Source organism: Neolamprologus brichardi, chromosome 16 (genome assembly GCF_056152115.1).
Source record: "Neolamprologus brichardi isolate AB-2024 chromosome 16, ASM5615211v1, whole genome shotgun sequence".
Taxonomy (NCBI): Eukaryota; Metazoa; Chordata; class Actinopteri; order Cichliformes; family Cichlidae; genus Neolamprologus; species Neolamprologus brichardi.
The window spans coordinates 19,112,330-19,137,771 of record NC_142119.1 but is presented as its reverse complement, the minus strand read 5'-3'; the positions used below and the strand labels follow the sequence as shown (position 1 = coordinate 19,137,771).

General features: G+C 39.4%; 1 protein-coding gene across 1 annotated transcript; it reads right to left on the bottom strand.

Annotated features, from left to right (window-relative positions):
• impg2a (interphotoreceptor matrix proteoglycan 2a) lies at positions 1–25,442 on the bottom strand. Its single transcript, XM_087830109.1, has 23 exons — positions 25,313–25,442; positions 25,067–25,177; positions 24,736–24,966; positions 23,469–23,635; positions 23,355–23,380; positions 23,209–23,241; positions 21,660–21,706; positions 21,275–21,339; positions 21,032–21,187; positions 19,933–19,991; positions 19,784–19,804; positions 17,020–17,231; positions 14,828–14,871; positions 12,745–12,916; positions 11,657–12,597; positions 11,275–11,562; positions 10,949–11,168; positions 9,969–10,179; positions 8,385–8,573; positions 6,013–6,214; positions 4,456–4,535; positions 3,805–3,868; positions 1–2,400 (listed from the first exon to the last, which is right to left on the bottom strand). The coding sequence occupies exons 1-22, from the start codon at positions 25,377–25,379 to the stop codon at positions 3,826–3,828; spliced, it is 3,585 nt and encodes a 1,194-aa protein (XP_087686235.1). The 5' UTR covers positions 25,380–25,442; the 3' UTR covers positions 1–2,400; positions 3,805–3,825.

Genomic DNA, 25,442 nt, shown 5'->3' with positions numbered 1-25,442 from the left:
ACTGCAAACATACAATTTACATCCTACAGGACAACTGATATTTTAATGGCAGGACACTGTATGTGATGATTGGCTTGTTTGTCCAGGTAGCGGATGTTATAAATGGTGGTGGTAAAAACTGTATGCAGACAAAAAAAGCATACATATACAAATTGAAAATAAGTTGCAAAAGGCATGACAATATCATAAGAGTCCGTTCCACCAGTGTTGTTTTTTTTCACTTGTGTAGAGCTCTAACAGAAGACCAAAGGACGGGATATGTGTTATGTAAACAAGAAGCTAGGACATTATTTATATCCAACATTATATTATTGTGGCCTTCTATAACAGAATCAGCGGATAAACTGGATGACAATAAAAACTAACTGGGTTGTAGCTATTAGGGTCCTCTAAAAGGACCAAAAGGGTCAAGTCCAACAAATCCAGGGAGGAATGGATGGGAATGCCAAAGAAAGCACTGGGTTTAGTCTGTCAGAAGGTTTCAGATTAAAGAGGAGTATCGTGGCCAGATAGGCAGACAAAGGACAGATCACTTTTTTAAAAAATCGCTGGTAACCGTACAGCTTCTCTCAGCAGAAGACACAGTTTGAGGTCATCTTTCCAAAGAGCATATGTTGTTTATCAGTTCGCTCTTCCTAGTTTTTCCTGTTCTTCCAGTTTGCATTGCATTTGACATCTGAAAGCACACCATTTGGTCAAATCCCTGGGCCGCTTGCCTTGGAGCATTTTTCCACTGAAACGTGTTTTCACTTATTTCTGAGCTGTAGAAGGTTCATGCTCTCTGCCTTTCTTCCCTCACCAGCGTTTTTTTCACTCTTGTCTGCCTTGTCATACACTATAAACAAACACCAAAGTTTGTCATTTATGAAGAGAAACAGAAACAGTCTAACACTTAACAAGTTCGCTGCTTTTGGCCACCTTAAAGGAATAGTTTGATTTTGTCACATACATTGTTCCTGGAGTACGTTTAGAGGAAGATGAATACCTCTTCAATATCTGCACATCCAAATGTACAAAAACTGAATATAAGCAGAAACCTTATTGCCTGGCTCTGTCTGGAGCACCGCTAAAGGCAAATCCACATATAAAGTTTTTCAAGTGGTGAAAACCCTCTTTTTATGTTTTTGTTCTTTGACGCACATAGTGAAGCATATTTAGACAGCTATAAAGATGTAACAAATCTTCAATATTTATATAACACTATATGTAGAAAAGTACTTCACCACCTACACATTACATCTGGACGACCTGCTCAGCCAATGAGACCTATGACATGAAGCTCTTGGCGCACAGTTACGGTGCTGATGTTAACAGCAGAGGAGGTTTGGAGTTTTTGTTACACCAATTTCAGTTGATTGTAGTGGGAAGAAATTTTATGAAGTGATTTGTTGTACAGTAGCATCATATTCTTAATTCAGAGAACTCATTACAAAGACCCATTCTTTCACAAATGCTTGTGAAGGCAGACTGCGTGGCCTTTTTTCAGCTATTTCACCTGTCGCAATTGGACTGAAGACAAATGAATTCAAAGATTAATACTGTTCTCTTTACACATAGTTGTAGTTGTGGCATTTTAGCTTTTTTTCAGGAATGACTGATCAGAATTCCACTGCCAGCTTTCTGGTTTCACTTTGACAAGTAAATTTCCCAAATAAAATTTAAAAAACTACATAAAAACACTGCTGATTTGCTCGTCTTGAGTTTATATGTTAAAGCCAGCCTGACAGACTCTGAAACTGAGAAGCGTACATCTGAAAATGCTGAACTATCCTTTTAATGTAGGATTATATCCAAATATACATAATTGATTTATTGGTGTTGCTTTTAAATTGTAAAAGCGAATCATTGCAGACCTACATTTCAAAGAGCATTTAATATTAAAATAGCACCATTTACTAAAAAAGTTGCTTTCTCACTATCTATCTGAGAATCCCTACTGTAAAGAGAAAAATCTTCCCTACCAGACATCAGTTTAGCTATATACATACAATACATACATATTCACATGTATTTATGTTCTTCCCTTTTAAGAATGGACAGGTAGGCATGATGAAAAGAGCCCATACTAAATAAAAATACTACTTGGTGCAGTTCATCTGTCAAAATAGTAACAGGATGCAGAACTTTTCCTTGCAGGGAAATTTCCGATAAATAAGCAGCAGACGCATCCCGTGATGTCACAACAAGCTCACCCAGTCAAGAGAAGGCACTGAGGGCGGAGGAAGAAGCATCAGCACCTCTGCCCTCGCACAGGCAGAGACGGACGCAGACTTTTTGTGGAGAGACGTATATTGTGAGACAGTCCAGTTTAAACAGTGCAATCCAGGCTCTGAGAATTGTGGCAAAGAAAAGATGACAGTCTTGACGGGGAGCTTGACGTTAAGAAACACAGGTGCGTTTCTGTGAAGGGTGAGAGGAGTGTCAGTATGAAAGTTACAAACAAAACAAAATATACAGTATGGTACACACTCAACACTATATAGTTACTATATTTTGCCTTTGAATGTATTATCTCTAATGATTGAGCACATGCTCTTGATTCAGCAAAATGAATTTACCATTAAGTTTTAGGAAATGTCTTATTTCTCTGTGATTCATGTGCAATATGCTGTGAGTGCACTAGTAAGCCAGGCTTTAATAGTTTGGAATTGTTGGAAATATGTAAATTTGCTTTTTGGGGACAGATGAAAAGACTGATATCAATCTTATTTCACCATATAAAATATGAAGCTGAATCCAGCAGCCACTTAACTGCTCCTAGACTAGTAAAAGTGCTGTACTCAACCACTCATAAAAACAAAGAAAACAGTCTGATGTTTTACATTTTGTTTTAGTCTGCACTAAATTAAAAAGAATATAAAAAGCATACATTAAAAAATGCTGAACAAGTTCTTGAAAATCATTTAAATCCTGAGTCATTTTAATTTCTTCCACATCTGCAGAGAGCCAGTAACCCATGGGTCATTGAAAATGGAAAAGCAAAATGGAAAAGTATGACGTCATTTATCATTATCTACTTATCTACGCTCAGTTTCTTCCCATCTACGGTGCGGTTTACACCAACCTAGGCAATCTGCTCTGGTAATCCATCAATTCGTTTGGAGTATTAAACCCCCCTTGTCATTTACTTGCCCTTTATCTTTTTTATCTTTTGTTTTCCTGCTCTTATGTACAATATAGATAATAATCAACTTCCTGAATTATCGTCTTGATGCATTCTCAATCATCCAGGGAAATAAATCTCGAAAAGTTGATTCTGTTCATCTGGACGTAGCGTTTTCTGGGAGAACAGAAAACAATGCTGTGATTGCAGCCATTCCCCAACTCTCTGTGAATGGTACTCATGGCCATTGATCAGTGATCTTTGATCAGTGGGTTTTGGTCAGTGGTTGTTGATCAATGGTCATGAGAATTTGCATAATTATGATTAAGGAACTGACCTCACAGCCCATTGTTCCTTCAGTGGGCTGGTTTCAGTCATTATGCAAATGTACTGTTTATAAGATTGGGGAAACCTGCAGTCAGCTGAGACTGAAGAAGTCACTTGGATGAGTGACGAAACGTTTCTCCCAGAAAACGCTACGTCCAGATGAACAGAATCAACTTTTGGAGATTCCTGAATTATCTTTATCTAAATTTTCTTTACTGAAAAAGATAAATGACAATAAGTTAAGAATTAACTTCTGGTGCTGTTCTTAAATGTATGAGAAGTTACATTTCTTTTCTTACTTGATCACCATTCTTAAGAACTATATCGAGGAGTATTGTTAAAAAATAACAAGCGTTCAGATTAAGGCAAAATACCTCACTGTTCACAGGATGGCTTCATATCTGTGTAGAGGAGCTCTCTCTCTGGGTATCCAGGACACTGTAGTACATGCAGAGGCATAGAAAAAGCATATATTAACCTTTATTTGTTTAAGAAGTGAAACTCTTATTTTTGGGAAAGTCTTGGGCTTGGATGGGCAGGATTACATGGGAGAGAGCATACACACTCCACACAGAAGTGCCAAGCTTGGGTTCAAATCCAGGATCCCTTTGCTGTGAGAAAACAGTGCTAATCACTGAGCCACCATGCTGTAACGTTAGATAATATCATTAGATACTTCTGAGGTTGATAAGTTACTTTATTACATTAAACATGGAACTACAATTTCACTCAGCTTGGTTTGGAGGTGATCTATTACCAGATACGGCTTAAAAACAATCAGTACCACAGGGAAACTGCTATCGCCAGGGAAGCTGGCAGTGGAATACATGTCTGCATCTTGTAATGGTTTCAACCTCACTGTATCAGTTCCAGGTCTGGCTGGTGACGATTTAGGAATGATAAATGTGTCCTGTCGGCCTCCTGTATCTCAAACTCGCTTCCCCTTCTCCTCACAGCCTGGTTTGTTTGGCCCGTTTCTTTATCTGATCATAGTCCAAAAAGAGGATAACAAGTGAGCCGCTTACGATTGGTGCTGCCGTACGAAGTCTGCAAACTGCCGGTCCTTAGCGTAGAGCTCAATGATGCGTATCCTGTCTTGGATTTCCTACAGAAAAACAGGATATATGTCCAGAAGGAACATTACATCACAGGCAGATAAACAGTAAACTCAACAGGCTGCAGCTTAGTGAAAACATGACATCACAAAAAAAGCCCCAAAGAATATTAAGTCAGCAAAAGGCAGATGGCGATAAAAACCTGATATTAATTAATTTGATCATAGACAGGTAAAACGTGTAATTAACCCTCTGGGGTCCAGGGTATAATTGGCCGTTTTTGACTACTTTTGATTTTACCTCTATATTTCACCTTTAAAATATGTTTTTCTTGCCTTGTTTGGTATCATTATTTTCAGCACAACCTCAAATATCTGAAATTTGAGTTATTTTTTCATTTTGGTATACTATATTAGCACAGTTGATCTAAATTCAGAAAAAAAATTCAAAATCCGAATAGAAAAAAGTTATATTTTTTACTGTAAAACCCACAAACATGTTTAACGAATCATTTTCATAACTTGAAATGCAAATAGAAATCGTACATTTCTAAAAATGATGCACAAGTTTTGCAAACAACAAAGTTATATGGTACTATTTACCTAAAAATGCAGCCAAGGCGTTTTTTATATAACCATTTAAATCTATTTACAGAACAATCAGGTGTGCTGCATCAAATAAGAAGGCACACAAATTATTTGTGCCAGTCCAAAAAATGTAGTTTGTGTTCAGTATAAGACAGAGGAGAACACCAAAGGCCTAAACCCTGCAGGTCTGACAGCAGGAGCAAATATGAAAATCAGCAGTCTAACTGACACACAATACAAGACAATAACTACACAACACACTAACTATAGCCTCCAAACACGCTAAACGTCACTAATGTCTCACATATGAAAACTCGCTCTCTGTCTTTCGCTCGACCCGCTTTCCGTCGCAGGTGTCACTCCTAAAAACTTCCCCTTCTCCCTAAACAACCAAATGTCACATGTTGCCATATCATTTTTTTTTGATTGGCTGACATGGTAAACTCTAACACCAATAGGGAAGGGGTGTTTTTTCTTTTTCTTTTTTCACTCGCAAGCGGAGGCTCATCGACACAATTCAAAAACTGGTATATAGTTTGAAGTCCGCACTTTCGACCCAAGTTGAAATGGAGACTCTGACATGCTGCATCTTGTAGCTGTGTCGTCTTAAATTGGTCATGTGATTTTGGCGCGTCCAGCGACCCCAGAGGGTTAATATGTATTGCCCTTGGTGTGTAACTTCCCCAAATTTCCCAGCTGCACTGCACTCTTTTTTTGTTTTTTGGCCCAAACAGCAACAGCAATTTTCTCACAAAATCTGAGCCAAACAGTCTTCAGAGTGTTGTATAAACTTAAGCCTGGTGTTTTATGTGTACAGAGTAGACAGGGCGACTTGGGAATGACTTCTGCTTACTAATCCAAGAGTTAAAAGAAATAATGAGGTAAAGAAAAGACACCCTCTCTTCTAATTCAACCACTGGATTGTAGTTCTCTCACGAACCTCCCTAGTCAGTTCGCTGTTTTCATAGATGTGTCGTATCTCCTCGCTGCTGAAGTCAGTGGAGGCCTCAGCGCTGGCACTGCTGTACACGGGAGCTTCAGGGTAGCGGCGGTAGTAGTGACTGTAGCCTGTGGTCGCTTCACTCTCATACATGGGGTTGTACTTGGTCGCCCTCTCTAAAGATGGGAGACTCTCTGCTCGCCTGCAAAATGACACAAACAGTGAAGTCAGTCGCATGGTAGAAAAAGGGTGGGAAACAGTCACACATCCAGGAGGAAGAAGTCAGGAAAAGAGCTCCGCGGCCATGGAAAATGTTATTGTACGTTTCATCAATAACTTGTGCCCATTAGAAAGTAGTACATGGGAATAAGAAGTTGTAGCACTTATTGATGAGTGGCTATGAGAAATGCAGTCTGTTGTTGACTCACTATAGCAGCCAAGCTCCATAGGGCTATTATAACACGTAAGGCATGGATGAATTTGACAAATGTTGTTTAGCAGAAGCTTTAAATAATGACAAAAACAGATGTGGACCAGATATAAAAATATTGCATGCAATATGCTGCAGTTTTACAAAGAAGAAATGAACCTTGTCTACTCCTCGCTCGCTGAACTAGCACACTCTCTAATGAGGGTGTTCTGATTGCTCTGTATAGGATCCAGTGTGTGCCAAATTCAAGCGACTGCCTTCACATGTGATAGGGTAAAATGAATTCAATAATAAAGCCTCTCAAAATCAAAATATAATGGAATTAAAACGAATTTATCCATGCTTAATGCGTAATAATAGCATTATAGAGTTCACCCAGTGTGGCCAGTAAACAACAGACTAGTTATCTTGAGGCCACGCATTATTAACACACACACACACACACACACATTTGTATTCATCAGCTACACAATGATTTACGTCCTCCGTAACACTGTGGGTCTCAGTAAATAAGATGTTATTGTGGAATAGCCTTTATTAAGCTTAGATAAGCCAGCCTGCTTGTGCCAGAAAGTCAGATTCCAGACTAGTAGAAAGCCTAATCTGTTATGTGTTTAAGGCTTTTTAGCAATAGATCAGCACCATATCTGATCAGTTAATTGGCTGAGGTCAGCACAGTCATTCTCCACAGACAGGTCCGGGATCCATGCCAGACAGATCTTTGTGTGTGTGTGTGTGTGTGTGTGTTTAAAAGAGAGAGGAATTCAAGAAAGGAGCAAAGCAGGACACTCCAAACATCCAGGCAACAGGAGACGATGGCTGTACCGCTGTAAGTTAAGAAGGATAAAGAGATGGTACAGTGGAAACTTTGACTGTGGAGACTCCCATATGGAAAAGATATATATAAATCTTATAAAGTTTGTATCTGTCTTGTGTGAAACTTGTATGAAAAGCATACAAGAGTAAAAACAGATATAATATCCCTTGAAAAATTATATAATGAAACTTGTATGTTTTGGATACTTACTAAAACAATATATGAAAGTAATGAGAAAGTGGCCACTTTCATGAGTAAATCATGTAAACCTTATATGATTTACTCATGAAAGTGGCCACTTTCATGAGTTAAGTCATATAAGTTTTTACTATTTCTTTTCCGTATGGGCTGGCCTGGGATTTCTCAACTTAGTATGTCCCCTCAAGAAAATAACCACGCTGATTGCATGGAAGAGGGTTGGTCATCAAACAGACTAAATTTAAGTATTTCTCTTCACTATCAAACAATAAAGTATGGTTTCTTTCTATTTAAGACTGACTGACAAAAGGATTTTGTGTTAATTTTCCTATTTTAATCAAATTTAATATCCATTTAAAGACTGAAGACTGAACCATGAAATAATTGTCAGAAAATTCCACATTTTTTGAATAAATAAATAATGATTTGCATATATGATTTTTAATTGGTATCACACAAAACTCAGGTATCAAATACAATAGACCAGGTGTTATCATTTTTTACTATAGCATGCACCATACACATTAAATACAGCTCCAAATCTTAACTGAAACTCTATTTAAACTGTTAAATGTGGCTTCAGTGGATGAATCTGTAAATGGGAAAAAAAAGTTCTGTAAAATATGCATTATATTGATACTCAGGTGTGGAGTGCACTGAAAAGCTGGTTTCTCAGTCATGAACATGCCCTTGAGCCTTCTGAATGGTTTGCCCACTGTAGAAATCTAAATCCAACAGCTTTACAGAGAGGCAGCGAGATTAAAAGCACAGTCATAATTACTAAAGTCAAACAACATTACAAATATCCTGTAAACTCTTAACTGCAACAGAAATCCCAAATTCTTTCATTATTAAACCATCCCCATGTGCTCTGTGGTGTTGAAATGACTCTTTGAGTACTAACAGCATTTAACGTGCACTCCTTACCGTATGGGGTCCTCTGACTCATCCTTGTCATACTGATCCCGTAACGTCCTGGCCAGGAAGAAGATGACTCCAGAGGCCACCAATAGGAAGCCAGCTACAGAGGCAATCGCTATGCCAACAACCAGCGGCTCGGACACGTACTCCTCGCAATGTTCTCCTCTGTACCACCAGTTCTCCCCGACGCGACACCTGGGGATGACGTTGGAAATTTTTCAAAACCGCGATAACATTTTTTTCCAGTGCTCAAAGAACGAAAAAGACGAGAAGCATTGGAAACAGCAGAAGATGAAAATGCTGCATCTCACATCATGATTCATACATACACATCATGCGTCATGTTGTAACGTCTCTTTCTTTCACTGAATAACAAAAATCTTTAAAAAGTCATCACTGACGACAACAAGTCATTAAATCATTAATACTTTTGGAATAAAGAATCAACAATTCACACCACTCGGAGCACCACAATACTTTTGTTGGACGGTGTGAGGTAAACAACGATCCAACAGCATCTGGAGCTGCCTGTGTGTTTTACGACGTGGTAGTGGGTGTGAAACAAATTTTAAGCACTCATCTTGGAACAAAGGCCCGTCCTTGTTTGTTCATAATCACTCAAGTTAAGCACACCACATACAAAATCGTGAACATAGCCACCGGACATATTTCTGTCACTGATGTTGGATTGTTCTTGGCACGTCATCTTGTGCACAACTTACAGACCACATACAAATTTGCATGTTTGGATATAGATGCATATGCACAGATCTTTAGTCACACAAAACAAAACCTGTGATTATCAGGAATGTCTTGGAAAATATGTAAAACCATCTAAGGTAGTATAAAATTTAAAAAAGGGTTTGGACCATATCACATTAAACTGAAGTCTTGTATCCTGGAGCAGAGAAAGTTAATCACCATGTTAATCTTAGCAATACTGTTTTCAAGTATGTACAGGGCAACAACAAAAAAATAATGTCTTCTGGTGTAGATAACTGAATATTAACTGCCAAAGTTTTGAGCCTTTGCAAATTTGCTAAAATCTAATACATTTTATTTTTAGGCACCTTTAAAAACCCTCAAGGATAAATTACATTAGTACAGCAAATTAAAAACATATACACAACACTAATCAAAGTAACAATTGACTAAGACCATGTTACAATGAATGGTATGCATTTCTGAACAGATGGGTTTTGACACATGATTTAAAAATAGAAAGAGAATTTATGGTGCCGAGATATGGTGGAAGTGCACACCAAAGTCATGGGGCAGGGCAACGAAAGGCTCTGAGTCACAAAGTCGTCAGATGAGCAGATGGAATAGACAAAAGAGAAGCTGAAGCGGAGTAAAATAAATCTGGGCTGGTCTAATTATATTTTGTACCCAACAAATTTATAAAACATGATCTTCATTTTATTTACTTATTTATAATTTGTAAGGCCAGCTAGATTTATGGGGAGACCCAGCTATAACTTGAAAATCTGCTTATGTGATGGCGTACTAGCCTCACAAATCTGCAAACTCAGACACACTATCCAGCACACACTCTCAGATCACTTCCCCTAATCCCCGCCTGTCACCCACCTGCAGATGGCTCCCTGGCCAGGGATGACGTCGCATTTGCCGTCATTGAGACAAAAGTCAGTCTGCAGCTCACAGATGCTCTGGCAGGGCAAGCCATCCACGCTGAAATACCCAGCATTGCAGACGCACTCTGCCTCCCCAGACCACTTGTTCACTTTACACTCAGCGTACTCGTTACACGCCTGGAACTTACAGGGATCGGCCTGGTCACCTGTAAAATAAAATAACCTTCTCAAATGTGCATGGTCAAGAGAACTCAGACTACAAATGAACTACAAATTGAAATAGCTAACAACAAACGGTCACGTACTAGTTGGCTTATTCAATCCAGCTGAACCCTGGAGTTAGCTACAATACTGGGATATGTCATTCTACTCACACTAACCGGTTGGTCAGAGTGAACAGTAGATAATGATATGTGTCAACATGGCTGCAGTCCAGGGAAGCCTGATTATCTCATTCCAGCTTATCTGTTTGTGACGCTCAGCTCTGCCACAAGTCACAATAATTCAATTCAGTTCAATTCAATTCAGTTTTATTTACAGAGAGCTAATTTTAAACAGGAAGAAACCTTCAGCAGAAGCAAACTCAGCAAGGGGGAAAAGGGGTTGGCAAGGTTTTGTAGGCTTTTGTGCACTGTACTATACTTTGCCTTAGAATACCTTAGAATACTTTGCAAAGCAATATTCTAGGGTGACAATGAAGTAAGTGTTTAAAATTTATGGAAATAAGCCAATTGCCTTCTTTTCATGAGTTTGTTATACAATGCTAGCATGAAAGCATTTAAAAAGGCTAATTTACAGCCCCAAATACATGCAAGGAAGTAGCTAAAGATAGCTGGTGACAGGTGAGACTTTCTCATAGAGCAGTGGTTCTTGGCAACAAAAACAGAAATAGTGATTTCTTTAAGAGACCTTTGACAGGGATCTCAAGAAGAAGTGCTGTCCTAATGACAGCACTGGTTGTCAGTGAGAACATACCTGATTCAACATCCAGTGAATACTTGTCAATGGCCAGGTTCATGGTCTGGTAGGCTGTGTTACAAAAGTCCTCCAAGATCAAGTAGACAGTTGTTGTGACACCACGAGCCACAGGCTTCCCGAATTTCATCCGGCTGTTGACTACAATGCTCCCATTTCGGAAGTTCAAGATCTCCAGGTTCTCAAAGTGACTGAGGTTGGATTGTAGGTAGGGCACAAGCTAGGGAACAGTTGAAAAATGCGCAGTTTGATGTTACAAGCAAAAGGATTTTACACAGGATTGTGAATATTGAAAATAACAAATACTGCAAGATGCAGGCATTTACCAGCTCAAGGAAGCGTTGCTCCAGAGCTTTGTACTCTGGGGAACTCTTGTTAAAGAGATCCTCTGAGAAGATCATGTTGGTCACCCTCAGACTAAAGAAAACCATTAGTGCTCGTCCAGGGTTTACAGGCATGGCAATACTAGCCTGGTCTGTGCCGTGGCCCACACCTATTGGGAATCCGGTGCTGCCCTCCTCTGTGTGGTTAATCAAACCATAACCATACTGAACCACATTATAACCATGGTCTCCAGTGGTGGTATCATCCAAGCCATCATCAGTAGTCTGGATCTAGGCGATAAGAAAGTAAAATGATTTGATTATCAGATGCAGACAGCATACATTTTTTGTTCAAGACAAATCTTGTTTGATTCGATTGCTTTACCTCCACCAGTAAAGGCATGTCTGTGTCAGGCTCATCATCAAAATCAGGGTTTACATAAGAGATACGGGTAAAGGGTGACTCCCTCTCTGGAGATAGAGCAGTTGGTTGGGCAGGGCCCAGAGAATCTGTCACTGGTGGTGCAGGAACATCTTTGTTAACCAGTAAGATTTCATCATCTGTAAGATCTTCTCTAGAGATCTCTGGAGTTTCTGGAGGCTCTTCTACTACAACTGGAGCTTCAGACAGAGCCTCTTCATTTCTTTCCTGATCCTGATTTTCTACTGATTCTTCCAAGCCATTCTCTTCAAATACAGGTTCCTCGGGGCTGGCCGACAGCACATTAATGGCTGCATTCTCAGGTTTTGGGGTGTTAGCCTCCTCATTAGCAGGTGGAATATCTGCAGGGTTAGACTCTTCTGATGTCCCCTCAATGGAGTTATCGCCAACAGGAAGAAGACTCATCTTCGTTGGCTCTGGCTGTGATGCTTCACTAGTTATATCTACAGCATCTGGAATTGGTATTTGGGCAGGTAGACCCTTTTCTTCCTTGGTTTCAGTTATGACAGTAAAGATTTCAAGTTCCTCTATAATCTCAACAACATCATCCGGATTCTCCTCTTCCATAGGTACAGCTGTAGGTCCAAATGTCTCTTCCTCAGCTCCAGATGTAACATCTGCATTTATGGTGATTTCTTCTGTTTTCACCTCTTCCTCTGAAGCAGTTTCCCCAAGGGACATTTCCTCCTCTTCTGGAGTGATTGTAGATGGTTCAATTAGCCCCTCCAAAACATCTGGGACTGAACCAGAGGCTTCAATTTCTACTGAAGGTTCAGGCAGTGTGACGCTTCCTGGCAGTTCAGCTGGAAGGTCTTCAGGTGGAGGAGGTTCTACAGAGGGAATCTGCACAGTAACATCCAGCAACAAACCCTCCTTTTCAATCCCTGAAAAAACAAAGATAAGAAGAAACTCACTCTCTATTACAGAAGATATCTGACTTAAAGAACTAATGAAAAAGGTAGTCTTGTATAGCTGGAATGCTATGTGGAAAAATAAAGCATCATATGTAAAGTTGCCCAAATAACACTTACCGGCAGCTTCAGGTATACGGAAGGTCGGAACAAGAGCAGGAGATGCAACTTCACTCTCCTCTAGAACAATAACATTATTTTCTGTTGTTGCCACTGTGTTGGTTTCTGAAGATTCACTTTTGATGTCCTCTTCCAGGGTCAGGACCTCTGGCGGCTTATCAACAGCACTGATCTGCACCACAAACAGGAGCTCTGATTGGTCAGTCACCAGAGGCAGAGATTTTTAAACTTATCCCCAAACACCATTTTTAATTTGGTGACAGTGGGAAGGAAAAACTCCCTTTCAACAGGAAGACATCTAGATATATCATGAAAGTTAATTACAGTAAATGCCTGACTTAATGCAAAGCCAGACACATCAGGAGGATTATGTGTGAGCCATGGCAGAGAATGGAGTGATTGCTTAATGCCAACTTTAAGGACACTGCTGGTATGTTAGCCAAGCTTTGTTGTGAAACACTGCTTAATCATCTTTTATTAGAACCACATCTAGTGTTGAGGTAAACACTGTCTGTGTAATTAAAGACTGAACAAAGTTAGTTGAGAGTTAGTTGATGGTGTTGTGGTGTTTAACACTGTTGCCTCACATCAAGAAAGTCCTGGGTTTGAATCCATTCTGGGGCTTTTCTATGTGGGTTTTCTCTCTGTCTGTGTGGGTTCTCTCCAGGTACTCTGGCTTGGGTTACATGGTGATTGTAAACCAACCTTAGGTGTGAACGTGAAAGTAAGTGCTTGTCTGTCATTCTGTGTTAGCCCTGCAACAGATTGACGGCCTGTGCTGTGACAGGTAAGACAAGCTCAAGCCCTCTTGCAACTCTGAATTGAGTAACAGGAAGAAAGTGGATAGTTGGAGCTTTCAATATGTATTCTAATAAATGTGTCTTTGCGTTGCATATACTTGTTAGCCAAGAGGAAATGTTGGTGCCTGGTTAAATCACGTTACTTTGGTGAAGTGTGTGATGATTGAAGACTGCACAGCTGAAACTCGAGTTACCTTACAATAATGATCGTACCGTGTGTGTGTGTGTGTGTGTGTGTGTGTGTGTATATATATATATATATATATATATATATATATAGATAGATAGGTAGATATAGATATAGATATAGATATAGATATATGTCTGTACATCTATGTGTCCTATCACCTCCTTATAGGTTGGCATATCTCAATGAAAATTTGCACAGACATAGTCACACATACAGCTATCATTAATATATATTTTTAAAGAATTACATACAGTTTTTGTGAGTTTTTGAGTGTGTGTGTGTGTGTGTGTGTGTGTGTGTGTGTACTCTTTCTATTAGCTGCTGCTAAACCACCCAAGTCTTTCTGAATAACTGCAGAGTTTTTATTTCAAGATTTGTATCAATCTATATTTCAGGGAATTATATGTTCTTTTTCCTGTGCTTTCACATTAAGTCTTAGTTTTGCTCATGGACCTTGTGTTTTTGTAGTGCATTAAGCTAATTCCATAATTCCTTTTTATAGTTAAAGAATTTCTACTATACTACTTTTGCTATTGTATCTATTTAGTTTGATGGCTTATCATAAGATTCATATTTCTCATAACAACCAAATGAAATCTTTATTTAAATCGTTCCAACTTCAAATCGGGGTAGAAACTCTCCAACCTCATACCATGTGTCAAATTATCAGGCTATGCTGAAAACGTAACCAAAGCAAACCGAACTGTGATTATCATTAAAAGCACACTCAAACACAAGAGAGCACGAACAGAGACATACTTTAGATGGTATTGCTTGTCTAGATAAATTCTCATGTGCAGTGTCTGTTGACTCATGGCGCTGTGGTGCACTGCAGTCTCTGCCCATGAATAGCAGTGGATTATTACAGCAAGAACCAAACTAATCCTCAAAGCTTCACTTCATCCTTGCTAGTGAGCTCATCCCCTACCTGCGCTGGTGTAGTCTGGATAACATCTCAAGGCAGTTACGGGTCTTCACAACAGCAGTTATACCAAGGTGTCTTTTAACAAAAGCGATGTACAAATTCCAAGCAGCTGGATCGCCTGGAGAGAGATTGTTTTCGTGATAGCTGCGGAGGTAACTTGTTACTCACCATGGCTCCGTCTTCAGTGTTGATAGAGTGAGGAATCTCAGACACTGTGGAACCACAGAAGAAACAAACATTAACAAAAACTGACATAAAACACACAAACGTGTCAAATAGCCTAAATATTTCTGCCTGCCGGCGTATTCAAAATTCTGTTAACTGTTAGTGTTTCAGCACAGACTGCCTGCTTTTTGACGGCATCACCTCCAGGGGTAAATATCTACAAATCAGTGCTAAAATCTGGAATAAATATCAGCCACTGTGGTCCAAGGCTATTATTGCATCACCACCAAGGCAAAAAAACAAAGCCAAAGCTGTGTCTTTAAGTCCCCAAGCCACATGTGTCAGCCATATGAGAATGTTTAGCCATCATTTTAGATGTCACCGCCTATAACTAATATGGAAATGAGAGGGCATCCATCTTTAAAAGTGCTTGCCTTCGCAGTAAACTAATGACCTGCAGTCTTTAAAAACACAAGGCTGAAGAAATCTCACAGGAGATTTCTTTAACTATATGTTAATGTATAATTAAATGACCAAAGTAAAAGGTAGGTAGGATATTGACTGCCTGAGTTTTTAGGTGGCATATTTAAAAAAGAAAAAATTGTATAAAGGTGTGTGATTGGGTGAATGGGACGTGGTCACAGGTGAGGCAACGTCTGTTTGGCTAAAGACAAAGATTTCTCCATTGCAGTGTTGCCAACATTTAGACATGTTGACTACTCAGTAGTAGTTACTGCAACATTACCATCTGCAACTTTGTTTTCACTTTGTGAGTCTGTTTGCATCTCTATGTTGAGATCATTTGGGGAAAATGAACAGCTCAAAACACTTACTGCAGCAGAAACTACCACAAAGCTGGCTGCACGGCTGGATCAACTCCTTTGCAAGACGGACTGTAGTTATATATGTACTCATAGATTGGAAAGAGACATTAAAGACAGACGCAAGGGATTGAAACAGCCTATTATTGAAATACGGTATGTATTGCTTTGTTTTGTTTTGTTTTTAATCAGACCTGACCTGTGATTCTGTATATGCAGTTTTTATATCCCACTGTAATCTCACAGGACTGGCTTATAGTTCCAGTTGGACCAACCAAAGTTTGTGACCCAGTTTTGCGCTGTTGTCACATCTTGGCAAAGTCTACAGACAACATAAAGAATTGCAAAAGTACTCAAACAGTCTTTGAGATAGTTCTTGCCACAGAAGGTGTCTCCAGGAGCATATCTTGCTTGGATAACACATTCACAGACTCACAAGGTTCAAATAATCCCCGTTTCAGTCTCTCAAAACTCAGACATCTGCATAAATATGTGTAGAATCTGTAGGCAAGGGATAGGATTTGGAGGGATACGTAAAGTAGTGTGAATGCTATTGATCAATATCTATGATAAACTTTAGAGGAAAGCAGGTAAACAGTCCATGTGGAGAACAAAACAGCAGTGACATTAATACAAACCCACTGATTAACAATGACTGTATGTGTGTATTCCTGTATTCTGCTCTCTCTTATTGTATTTTCAGCACCATGGTGCACTGTGGACAATCTTATTATCACATATCGACACTTCAAAAAAACATAGGGAATAAAATAAACCATATCTTTGCTTTGAATATGCCTGCTTCTCCTTTAAAGGAGAGCAATGCTAAGTAGGTGTAGTCATTTTTTAAGAGTTTACTGTGAGATCCAAAATATGTATGCCCAAAAAAAGAAAGGATTACAGTAAAGCCCAAAAATCTAAAGCTCAGATTTCAAACATCCTTTCTGTTGAGTTCTCCTTTGCTGACCATTTAATGACGAGGATTTAACTGACACACTGAATAAATACACAGTTCCTATAACTGATGACTGTTATTTGTCCATTAAAAATGGCCCAGTGGTGGGACTGAAACTTGTCTCTGTCCATTTGACAGAAAGAGAGTCAAATAAAAAACAGATGAGACTATTAAAAGCCTGGAATGTTTTCTCAAGTGGCAAACGGTGTGTTTTAATATCAGTGCAATGTCAACAGCGTCTCTATTTGACATGACACATGTGGGTTTGCCCTGCGATGCACGCACCACCTTTTCCAGTGCATTCCCAGTGACTCCACTGCCATGCCAGCAAAATAAATCTCTGCAGTATAGTGGAAATATGAGCATATCAGTTTAAGGAGTATCTTTAGGAAGACTGGCAGTAATGCACATCATCTTACCACTCTCCAGCTTTTGGTCATCTAGGGCTTCAATGAAAATTTTGTTGTCCTCACTGATGGTGAGGACCACAGTGGGGTGCTCCTTGATCTCCCGATAGGAGTTCTCCACTTGGTTCGACTGTAGGGTCAGGTAGTTCAGTTGTTCAGCGGTCACTCCTGCTCCATTCACCACCACTGTGACGGCATAGTCCACCACCAGACCACCAAACCTGCTGACACAAGTATGCTGTTGTTATATTATATCCAGTTCATATAGTGATCCATGTTAGGCCTAGGGACAATTTTTAATATAATTTTCCTATATTTTGGGTAACTGCACTCTCATATTGTACTTATGTTATGCTAATTATAATTTAATTCTTCACTATAAATATATTACGTTATTGATAATCCCCACCTCTAATCTCTCTCCTTTAAAGCTCCCATTACCGCTCCACTACAGCAGCAAGTTTAAATATTTAATTTAAAATAAGCAGAGAGGGTTTCTCATGCGTTTTCATGACCAGTATATTATTAACCCATTCAATAGTTGACATTTATCCTTTGCACACAATTACACTAAAGGTATTAGAGGGAAAGAGGAAGAAAATTGTTCAGGCATTAGCTTGATTTAATGATAAACCTTTCTTAAAAAATTGTAGAACGCTAACATATGACTGATGAATTGTGTGATTTATTCTTGCTTGGAACGCAGGAGTGTGACTGTATAGCGCTAAAGGAGCCGAGTCAGCAGAATGATCAATATCATCATAATAAACATGGAAACCTCACAAGAGATTCCAGAGCCTGGAAAAAGCCATCTATCAGGCTTCATTTGACTACTGGGAGCCCTCCATGTCCATGCTGACCTAGTTTGTTGGGTTACTGGCAGACAGCTGAGCACGTGCTGACCTAAAGTCAGCCCCATTTAGAAGGAGATCCAGTTTACAAAAGGGCAGTCAGGCAGCGCTCTGCTCCTGCTGTGCCTTGTTAGAAGTTGCATGCAAGGTTGATTACAGCAATAAATTCATTTCTTACTCACCTATTTAATGTATATCCATAATTTCATGAATAAATAATATTCAGAGTACAGTTACCAAAAAACTAATGACTGCTTATAACTATTATTATTATAACTATGTTTATTCAGGTATTGAATGAGCAAACATACAAGATATATAAACTTTGATTTCATTGCACCTCAACAACAAACTTTGTACCCTACAACATTTATCAGGCCTTTTGTACTTACAATTTTCTACACAGATTCACACATTGAATAATAAATGAATACTTCAAACAGACGACATGTGTTGTTTTCTCTTGTTTTCCAGAGGTTGCGAGAGACACATTACTCTCAAATCTTACTGTTAAATATGAAGCCCTGACCAGTTAGCGTAGCTTAGCTGTAAACAGCAGGGAAGATTGTTTTTATACAACCCCCTTGCAAAAATGTTTTGGCTCTGCGTAAAATGTAAATTAAAAACAGAATGCAATGATTTGCGGATTTCATAAACACAAATTCACCATTGTGTAAACAATCTTTAAAATGCCTGTGAACTGAGATCATGTCCACGTATGGCTTCTTTTGTGGATGGCAGAGCTTTAACCTGCATTTGTGGATGGTGCTGAGGAAATGTTCTGGAAACGTTCCCGAGCTCTTGCATTAATTTCCATGAAAGAAATGGACTATTTTTATGCAGTGGCATTTAAGGGCCTGAAGATCAGGAGCTTCCAATACTGATTTTTGGCCTTGTCCCTTGTGCACTGCCAGTCATTGTATCTTTTGGTGATATTATTCCATCAAATTCAAAATTATTTAATATTTGTCATGAAATAGCCTCACTTTAAGTATTTGATATGTCTCCTGTGTTCTGCCATGACTTAAATATGGATCTATGACATTTAGAAATGTTAGCGATTTGTGTCCCAACCCTTTACACAGCATCATGAATGTTGTGGAATTGGGTTTATATGTCCAACGATAAAATACCAGCAGACCTGAAGCTCAAAAATCAGTGCATAATAGTCAATGTGTTTAATCTGCACAAAAAAAAAAAGTGCATTTTATGAAAAGTTATATCAAAGCTTCTAGGCGCTGCTGGATTTAACAATTCCTGGAAGTTCCTCGTTCCAGTCAACGATCCAGCACAGCATATTGCAAACTAAATTCTTAAACTGTCATTTATCCCCTTCTGCTTTTGTTCAGCTCAAACAAACCAGTTCAGTTTATCTTTCCAAATAGCCATTTCCCTCTGTTTCCAATTTTTGTTAAGCTAAACTAACATGGTGCTGGCTGAAGCTTTTGTACCAGTCCCACATAAGCATCAGACCTCTCATCTAAATCCCCATGAGGGAACGTACAAGCAGATTGTTTGACCCTGCATTCTGTTTGTTGTCCATTCACTTGCCTTTTGTAATTCCCTTATTTTTCTCCATTTCACCACACAAACAGGTTATTTTTCCCGATAACTCCACTCATTTCCATCCTTCCAGGTAAAGCTCAGATTATCGTCTCTATACAGGAGCACCTGCTCACTTGGTTCGACCCACCCTGATCCCACTTAACAGGTGAGTGACTGCGCTAAGTCCATTAACACAGGCAACTAGTGACACAGCTTAACACGTGCCCATGCTCACAGGTAAACACAGCGTGAGATGAAGCTGGGGCAACACACATACACAGCTCTAGCTAAGGTTGATAGGGATCTGTGGCCTTAAACACAACACAGGATGGGGAGAGCTATTCAAGGTCGAAGTACCAGAGCGACTACTGATGACTCACCCCTCTGCGTCATCTTGCGGTCTGTGTGAAACAAGCGAGATCTGTTAAACTTCTGCCGAGAGCTCAAATCACGATACAAGTATTACAAAAAGAGGCGGCTTTAAAAGGCCATTTGCTCTAACAGCCATAATCATTGGAGAGAAGCTGACCTGAAGTCAGTTACAGACACACTTTTAAATCCAGGAAGCCCCTCCAGAGCGTCTTCTATCTGCAAAGACAAAGTTGACCAGGTATCAGAGTGGAAACCGCAGTTAATTTGTTTCTTATTTCGAGTGGTTTACAATGAACTTGCTTGCCAAAATAAATCTCGTTTATTGTTCCAAAAGGACTCGTTTTGTTCAAAGTACTTGAAAGGTCGTCCCCGGATTATTTTCCTTAAAAGACAAACTGCTCATAGAAAACAGCTTGTAGTGGTTTTCAAGGCCTTGCTTCACCACACTAACATGAAAAAAGAAATAGATATAGTCGTGTCGTCCTGCAGACTCACTGACCCAGTTTATTCAATCTTCCAGAGATGAAGAAGTATGCGTACAGGTCTCCAGGGTCTTTTGTCTGCTGACTTCTCCTCCACTTCCTCTTTCTTTACACTCATTTACCATCAGTCCCTATCTTACCCTCCACTCCACTTTTCTTCTTAATCTCTTCAAGACACGCAAACGTGCTTGTATGCATGATGTTTCTTGCTATAGACTACGGTAGGTCAAGGTGTGTGCAGATGTTAGCTGTCCATCCCCGCAGAGAATAAAAGCAGCTCAGAAATCAAAAGAAAAAAAATACTGAAAGCATTTATCAAATGCAAAACACATACACGTGTGCGCACAAAAAAATGCACCAAATTGTCTGTTTAATGTTTTCATTTGCGAGGTTTTGTGCATCCGCTGCCAGGGAAAAGGCCTGTAGGCATGTTTACTGAATCTTCCAAGTACCTGTAAAACCACTGAATACCTGTGCAGCGGCGTGCATGTGCGGAAGTTTATGTATTCCCAAGACATGAGTCGTGAAGGTGGATTTTCAGCACATTATTATTTCACCCTAACCAACTGTGTATCATAAAGTCAGTGTGTTTTGAGCCCTTGCCTAACAGTTTGAGTTTAACTACTGCTGTCATTAAAGTGCGAGTTATTAAAACTAACAATGCATCAATCACAGACCATAAACCAGTAGATATAGAGAGTCCAGGCCAGCGCCAAGGCTCAGATGGGAGATATAAAGGGAAACAGACACGAGGAGCCAGAGCTAGAGGCAAACCTTTTCAGCGAGCTGTCTGCTGAGTGTTTGGTACTGGAGGCTGGCCGGATCAGCAAGGCTCTCGTTGTACATTTCTCCTGACAAGAGGATGCTTAGCTCCACAACCTGCTCCAGCGGAGCAGGAGTAGGCGGTTGTACGGTTATATCATTGTAAAGCTGAGTAGTGAGAAAGAGATAAAGACACACTTTAGTTAAGGGCAAATGATCAATCCCAGTCTGCAAGCAATCTGTGTTTACACTCACAGGACTCTCCTCTACTCCTGGTGAAATGGCAGGGGAATCCTCCTCCTTGTTTTCAGCTGTGTCTTCTAGGTGGTTAAGTTCATATGCAAAAGAAAAAGGGATTGTCGGTTTATTTGAGGTGGATGTCAGCTTAAACGTTTGGCAAGTGCCACGATTAGTGATAGTTATATGGATTAGACTGTCCTTACCCTGACTTCTTGCTAAATCTAAGGGTCAGCTGACCTAAAGCCAAGTTCACATACCGAGCACTTAAAGATGCACACTCCAAAATACAAAACTGTGCACTAGATAAGGGCCAGACACAAAAACAGCAAATCTATATCAGGGTGGTTAAATAAAAGGGGGATTTTTGCTACAGATGCCAGTATAATCAGGTAACACTGACCTAGCTCAGGAGGTTCAACGGATTCTGGCATGTCTGGTGTTGGAGTGCTGTGAAACACAGGAGGATCATGTTAGCGACGCCGATACAACGTTACACAATTATGATATAATAAAAAGGCAAAAAGCACCGCTATTAATGGCTTATGCACACTGCATGTAGGGTCGGAATAAGAAGTTAATGGAAGCAAATCCAGTTTCCCAGTGTCTGAAAATTATTAAAGGTTAGATTTTTGTCTATTAATTTAGTTTGTTAAAAAAGATTTAAATAAAGAAAGTATAGCCAGAGAGGCAAAGACTGAGATCCAAGCAAGTCAGAAGCAGTCAAGCTATTTGTATTTGTTTATTTAAATTAGATAAACTGCTGCACCACTGGCTAACAGGACTCAACCATATCGATATATAATCACTACACTAAAAAAAAATTAATAAAATAATTATTTCTTAACTTCCTTTCAACTAATTTAATTACTTGTATATTTTGTATGCATTTTTGTTACAGAAGTACAGAGTAAAATGTTACATTTATGGAATCTTGTCAAATGAAATGTACTGGATTTGCATAAATTTAGAGCATCTGAATAAACGAACCTTTGATTTTATATATTTCACATGAATTTGACTTTGTGTTTACTGGGGGGGTGAAAAAAAAATTTTTTTTAATGTGCTGTTCAAATGAGCTGTAAAAGATAATAATTATATTATTCTGGGGGGAAAAAAACATGTGTTTCATGTGTTTACCAAATACCTTCAAACATTTGGTGAAATCGATGCTGTTTATACAACTGTGAATGTTACTGCAGACACATTGTTTGGCATTTCTGGGCACGATGGGGAACATGTGATATCCAAATCATGTGAATGTTGCTAACATTTGATTGAGGACTAGGGGAGATGCATGTATTACAAGGTCCTAACTTTCAAAACCAAATTTTGTACCAACTCAAACTCACTAACCAAGAAAAGCTAAACATGTTCCACGTTCAGTAATTTCAGGTTGATTTCTCAAAGCCTTCAGCAGATACTTTAACGATTTTGTTTGTTTGTTTTAGGACGGCTGGTTTAGTGGTTTCTGTTTAAAGCGTCAAAAAAATTGTTTTTATGAACATGGTGAAACAAAATGTTTTTTTTAATAAAAATCTCATATTCTTTAAACATCAGACAGCAAAGATGTAGCTGGAGTAAGAAAAAATAAAATGATGGAAGACAGCTGACTTCAGGCCAAGCCATTTTACAGAACACTGCAAAGACAAACTGGAGTTTCAGAGTCTGAGTCAAACTTCATGTTTCCACATGACATGAATAATAAAAAAGGATGAGAATTATAACAGGTACTGTTGTATTTCAACAGCTTCTTTGCTTGGACCCCTGTTAATATTATCATTTAAAGAGGGAACTCAAACAGACAGTGAGCATAAAGACACATACCTAAGTCTATGACACATAAATGGAAGACAAAAAGAAGCCAAAACAAATAAACGTGAAAAATCATGTTTGATAAGTGATGAGTGGGAATATGAACAGGTAAGGTTGAAGAGCTTTGACAACCTTACCTGCACGTATGTTGCCAGGACCTGGTGGGCTCACTACAGATAGTGGTAAAAATGACACATTTACAAAACACAGACTTAATAATGAGATCATGAACGGATCATTAAAAGGTCACTTTGGGGAAAACAAACCAGAGAGTTTCTTTTACCTCTTCAAACTGGGCAGCGACATTCTCTGGAAGTGGAAAACAGTTTCATGAGCCAGCTCCAGAGAAAATCATGTTTTGTACTAATCACATATCATTTTATTGTTATTTAATTACCTTTTTAGCCAGAGTCTGATGCTCCTCTGACGTACTAAAGTAGCTGCCAATATCCCATGCAGAGACTATGCCCTCCTGACATCGACTCATCCAGCTTTGGTACTCTTCTTGCTCTGGGAGGCGGTCCCAGAAGATCTTAAATGCCTCCCATATGGTCTCCTGGCACACTGGTTAGACCAGAGAAAGACAGCACCCTCTTAAAAAATAAATCTGGAGAGCTTTCTTTCATAGTAATGTTTTCCAAGTTATTTTTATTGGGGTGAAACTTGAACCCTAACTTAAATGTATGCTTGTTTGACAAGGAAACCACGACACACGTTCATTAGCTGAGAAATAAGATCATATTTTATGGGTTTGACTCATTTACAATCTTGATATCATTAGTTAGAGTTTCTGGGGGCCCAAGCTAAATCATAAATCTATCCATTTCCATGTTGATGTCGTGATATGACTCTCATGGGTCAGCCTACTGGGCGCTGATCCAAAATCAGTGCACAGACATATGCTCCAATCTTCATCTCTAATTAACAGTGTCCACAAGGCTGCAGTGATCACTTCCAAATCCATATCTAACATACATAACAAACCTGCCCATGCACACATATAAGAAAGAGCTAAATGTCTGTTTTTACTGTAACTTTTGGCTTTTTAGAAAAAATCTTTTTTATTGTTGTTTGTGTAATATTTGTATTTTTTGTCAGCGTGAATTGCTAATTTCATGAACTATTCCAAGCAAAGTACTTTAAAGCAGCATTACCTACTAATATGCAACTTGGCTGTCAAACTGCATTGTGGGTTATTGGTAGATAATATAAAAATATATAATGCAGTGCTAAATTGTACAAAAATCCTTTAAAAGCACACCAGAACTCGTCTGCAGGGCTGGTAAGACGCAGTGTAGGTAACAACGGCTTCTTTTAATGGAGACTTGATGTTGTGTAGATGCTACCAGTGTGTGTGGTGTAATGTTATTTCAGTAAATGAGCCCAATAAGTGGAGCAATCTGTTTTGATACAAATCTAATGAAGTCTAATTGAGTCTGATGGATCTTATTGCGTAAACGCAGCAAAGGTTAACTCTCTCGTCCACCGGAGAATTAAATCTTTTCACACTGTAGACACGCAAAGAGGAAGATACAGAGGGGGCAATCTCTCAAAATCAGTTTGTTTGTTCTTTTTGGTGCCATCTTCACACCTTGGTGTGACAGTGACAATGAAAACTCCATTTACAATATTCATTTTTAACACCGGTTTACACTGGGTCTTACCTCTGAGATGAAAGTAGCTCAGATGGTTTGCAATGACTTGCTCAGTGGTCTCTTGCGCGCACAGTTTGACTCCACTTGGAAAAAGGATGTTCCTTTTCCGTCTAGAGATAACCGCGTGGCTCTCACGCGATGGCTTCACCTCAGATATGTGAGTGATGCGTGGAAACACCGCAGGCTCCTGAGTATAAGGCAGATCAAGGTATCCCATAGAGGAACCTTCCATCATTGCATCTGGGGTGCACAACAACAACAAAGTTTAAAATATAGAGTTTGTGTGTGCATTTAGGTAAGTAGTGAACGCTTGATTTTTAAGTCAACTAATGCCACGTACCTGTCTTTAGGTCCAGAAATATGACCATTAAACCAAACACAGCAGGGTAGAAAACACATTTCCACGAGAGGATGCTCATGTTAAATCCGTGATTGTGCTTAAATCCGTGGCCTTGGGAAAGGATCAAGGAGATACACGTTTCGTCTCAAATCACGCAACAGCAGTGGGACAAACTGATTACGAGTTTGCATATTTCAGAATTCTCCAAAGAAGACCCCAAAGAAACAGAGAAGCCCAATCACAAACCATTTGCTGACACAGTCACACTGTGGGCTCGCGCTTTCCTCTGTGCCCGGGGAGAGGTGTTTTCCATGGTGCTGAGAGGACAGCTCCTGGCTCAGGTAGATGGGCAGATGGCACTTGAGAGACAGGAGGA